The following is a 4,323-nucleotide window of genomic DNA, read 5'->3' on the forward strand; positions in this document are numbered from 1 at the left end:
TTTATTTGATAATACCTGAGAAGCCGGTGTTTGGAGGAAAAACAGTGAGGGAAAAAAGTATTTGATCCCCTGCTGATTTTGTACGTTTGCCCACTGACAAAAAAATGACCAGTGTATAATTTTAATGGTAGGTTTATTTGAACAGTGTGAGACAGAATAACAACAAAAAATCCATAAAAACGCATGTCAAAATTTTTATAAATTGATTTGCATTTTAATGAGGAAAATAAGTAGTTGACCCCTCTGCAAAACATGACTTAGTACTTGGTGGCAAAACCCTTATTGGCAATCACAGAGGTCAGACGTTTCTCGTAGTTGGCCACCAGGTTTGCACACATCTCAGGAGGGATTTTGTCCCACTCCTCCTTGCAGATTTTCTCCAAGTCATTAAGGTTTTGAGGCTGACGTTTGGCAACTCATACCTTCAGCTCCCTCCACAGATTTTCTATGGGAATAAGGTCTGGAGACTGGCTAGGCCACTCCAGGACCTTAATGTGCTTCTTCTTGAGCCACTCCTTTGTTGCCTTGGCGGTGTGTTTTGAGTTATTGTCATGCTGGAATACCCATCCACGACCCATTTCAATGCCCTGGCTGAGGTCCCTTTGATGCGGTGAAGTTGTCCTGTCCCCTTAGCAGAAAAACACCCCCAAAACATAATGTTTCCACCTCCAAATTTGATTTGATTTGATTTGATTTGATTTTGGTTAGCTAACTTTAGCATAACTTTCTAGCTACTTCTGTACAAATTAGGAACTCACCACTTGAAAATCACAGAGAATTCAGTTTAAAAACATGCCTCTCTCAATATAATGTTAGAGGTTCTGCAACCCTAACCAGTTTTACTTTTGGTTCTCTTTTCTTGACAGTGTTGAAATATGTATCGCCTTATTTGACAGACTTCCGGAAATGTCCGTCAAAAAATGGGATGGTGAAAGGACAGATACAGTTTTAAAACACTGTATAGACTCAGTATAACCTTTACCAACTGACACCATTGAGAAGGACGAACTGAAAAGTACTGATGTTATGGAGAATATTTATGCTAATATTAGTGCTGAAACCGTAAAGGTTCTTCATGACCCCAACATTGAGACCCAGGATGTCACCTCCAGTGGTATGGCAGGAAGGCAACAATTTGGTAAGATAAAAAAACAGCACACACATCTTTCACAACCTGCTAAGCTGTACCACAGTAAGCTGTAAATCATGTCTCTGATCCTCAGCAAAGAGTAACCACCTAAAAGGTGCTGTTGTGTGTCTGGGGCTGCTGTGCGTTCTTTTACTGACTGGGATCATAGGCCTTTGTGCCCACTGTGAGTTTACCCAGTTTTATATCATTGATAGTCAGGTTGTTTTAGTGTGATTATTTTGGTCATTGCTTTTTATGTTTCTTTGCAGACAACAGAGTGGCAAGTGACTTTGAGGAGGAGCAGACTAAGCTATTGACAGAGACAGACCAGCTGAAGGGGGAGATAGTTAACCTTCAAAATAAATTATTGTTTATGGGTGAGTGAGTTATCCTTATCTGACCACACCATTTGGACTGGCTGGAATTCAATCACACACACCATAACAATCGCAAATATTATTGTCATTATTAGTGTTATTGGGTTCATGGGTTTATGTGTATGAAGCTGCTGCTTGAACATGTGTTCTCCTTTGCTCTTCAACAGAACATCATTTTAAAATGGGATGGCGTCATTTTGGATCCAGTTTTTACCTCTTCTCCACTGTGGAGAAGACTTGGGAGCAGAGCAAACAGGACTGTGTAGGGAGTGGAGCCGACCTGGTTATCATAGACAGCAGAGAGGAACAGGTGAGTGTGTGAGAGAGAGAGAGAGAGAGAGAGAGAGAGAGAGAGAGAGGTAAATGGATAGTGGTGGTAGTAGCAGCGGTAGAAATGGTGTTGTAGTTATTGGTAGCTGTTTTGGTGATTTATTTTTCTTGAACTGTTATTTCCAGCATTATCCACTAGGTTTGCTTCAGGTAGAAAATTCTAGGAAATGTTCTTTAATCAATCAATCAATCGCCAGGGAAGGCGTAGCTCTACACATTTTAATTGCACAAAGCCTATTACTTGGCAGGGAATACTATTTGTAGATCAGTGATTCTACACATCACTGTGTGGGTAGCCCCAACTGAGACTTGAACCCGGGTCTAGTGACTTTCAAGGCTTAGGGGATCCCCCCCACCAAACACTCAAGCTTGTGTCATTTAACATGTCCTAGGATTTTATACCTGCAGCAACCCTAGTGGATAATGATGGAAATATCGATGAAAGAAAAAACCCAGAAAACAACTGGCCCCAGTTATTGATGAAGGATTCATTGAGTTTTGTTGACATTAAATGTCTGTGCCAATATTTTAGAATTTTATCAATGGATTCAATGGGATGTTCTGGATTGGTCTGTCTGACAGAGAGACAGAGGGGTCATGGAAATGGGTGGATGGAACACCACTGACCATAGAGTAAGACATTTAAATATTCTAATGTCCCATAATAACTGTATTTCATTTTAAGCCACAGGCCTCAATTTCTTTACATTACATTCCATTTACTTTGTGTTTGTAAACTGAGGGCTGGGTCTTGATTGGTTACAGGTACTGGAAGAGTGGAGAACCTAACAGTTACGGTGGTGAAGAGGACTGTGCTGAGAGAAGCTTAATTTATTCTAACACAGAGCAGAGCTGGAATGATGTAGCATGTGGTCAACTGAAGTTAGGGATCTGTGAGAAAGTGGCTTATCCGTAACTCAAACTGCACATATAACTGCATTCAAACTGCATTCTTTTCTTTTCATTTTTCATGAACCATCAAGTAATATATGTCACGCCTTGGTCTTAGTATTTTGTGTTTTCGTTAATTAGTTGGTCAGGCCAGGGTGTGACATGTGTTTATGTTGTTGTATTCGTAGTGGGGTTTTTTAGTTATTGGGATTGCGGCTGAGTAGGGGTGTTGCATAGGTTTGGCTGCCTGAGGCGGTTCTCAATCAGAGTCAGGTGATTCTCGTTGTCTCTGATTGGGAACCGTATTTAGGTAGCCTGGGTTTCACTTTGTATTTTGTGGGTGATTGTTCCTGTCTCTGTGTAGTTTCACCAGATAGGCTGTATTAGGTTTCACGTTCCGTTTTGTTGTTTGTATTTTGTATCGTCATTTTTGTTTCATTAAAAACATGAGTAACCAACACGCTGCATTTCGGTCCGACTCTCTTTCGACAAACGAAGAACGCCGTTACAAATATGCTTTTTTACGACTCCTGCTTGGACTATTGCATACAATTATTAGATTATCATTTCAGTTATAATTTTGATTCATTATATTTCCCCATTGTTTAAATAAATATAAATATATATATATATATCAATGCCTAATTAGCTTAGTGCAACTGCTATTACCCTATAATAACCCCAAAATGTTATTTTGCTTTGTTTTGTTGTCATTTGAGTCTTTTTATATCTTATACCAAAAGTATGGATGCATGACTCCTCCACTTGTTTCCAGGTTTCCAAATAAAAGAAGAATACACACCTGAATCATTCCACGGTATCACATACAATGCTTTTTTACATGTCTAAACTCTTTGAATCAAAACAACCAGCAAATCCCTTACAGCAGGAGAATGGCCCTCCACCAGAGGAAACAGAGAAGAAGAGAAGGTTTCTCCCGTTCTGTTCCTACATTAGCTTAAATCATCAGTGTGGCTGTAGGGTTAGAAGCAACCGGGGGGGTGTGGACAATAATGAAGTGTGGAGCTAAGTAACTGTGGAGTCCCTGCCAAGGCCTAATTACACATTCATCCGCTGGCATATATCACAGTTACAGAATGTCAACAGGCTGCCATGACTCACAGCTGGCACTACAGGGTTTACGGATCAGCCCTGTGTGTGTGTGTGTGTGTTTATTTGTTTGTGTGTGTGAGTAAGTGTGTGCATGCTTGTATTGTTCCTGGCCTGAGGATATGGCCCCTGAGTTTTGATTATGTACTAGTGGCTATGATACCCAGAGGTGGTGGAGGAAACACCACCCTGGTAGAATAACACACTATTTACACATAGTCCCTGGTAGTGAAACGCATCAACACAGTAATACCCTACTACAGGTCTCATACAGAGATTGCTTGGCCCCTAGGAATATGGGTAATGTACAGTAGGCTCTGATCTCTGCTATAGAGGGCCAATGGGGGAATAATGACATGGCCTCACTGCCCTGTCCTGTCTACTCTTGCAGAAACAATACTGGAGGGCTCAGAAACAGATTCATTTTACAATGGGAAGTCATATAATATTTTGTAAGGGGGTGGTGGAGAGAGAGAGAGAGAGAGA

At 40.8% G+C, this 4,323-nt stretch overlaps 1 protein-coding gene across 3 annotated transcripts; it reads left to right on the forward strand.

The window, feature by feature from the left end:
* Positions 1-902: 902 nt before the first annotated feature.
* On the forward strand, positions 903-3,187 carry LOC135524312 (CD209 antigen-like protein A). 3 transcript variants are annotated; one of them, XM_064951740.1, is made up of 6 exons: positions 903-1,138; positions 1,224-1,313; positions 1,399-1,506; positions 1,674-1,816; positions 2,419-2,469; positions 2,602-3,187. In XM_064951740.1, exons 1-6 carry the CDS (start codon positions 1,027-1,029, stop codon positions 2,623-2,625), a joined length of 528 nt encoding a protein of 175 aa, XP_064807812.1. In that variant the 5' UTR covers positions 903-1,026; the 3' UTR covers positions 2,626-3,187. The 3 variants fall into 3 exon arrangements, with proteins under 3 accessions (XP_064807812.1, XP_064807810.1, XP_064807811.1); XM_064951738.1 differs by having other exon boundaries at positions 905-1,138; positions 2,369-2,469; XM_064951739.1 differs by lacking the exon at positions 1,224-1,313 and having other exon boundaries at positions 905-1,138; positions 2,369-2,469.
* The last annotated feature ends 1,136 nt before the right edge of the window (positions 3,188-4,323 follow it).

This window comes from Oncorhynchus masou, chromosome 31, assembly GCF_036934945.1.
Source record: "Oncorhynchus masou masou isolate Uvic2021 chromosome 31, UVic_Omas_1.1, whole genome shotgun sequence".
Taxonomy (NCBI): domain Eukaryota; kingdom Metazoa; phylum Chordata; class Actinopteri; order Salmoniformes; family Salmonidae; genus Oncorhynchus; species Oncorhynchus masou.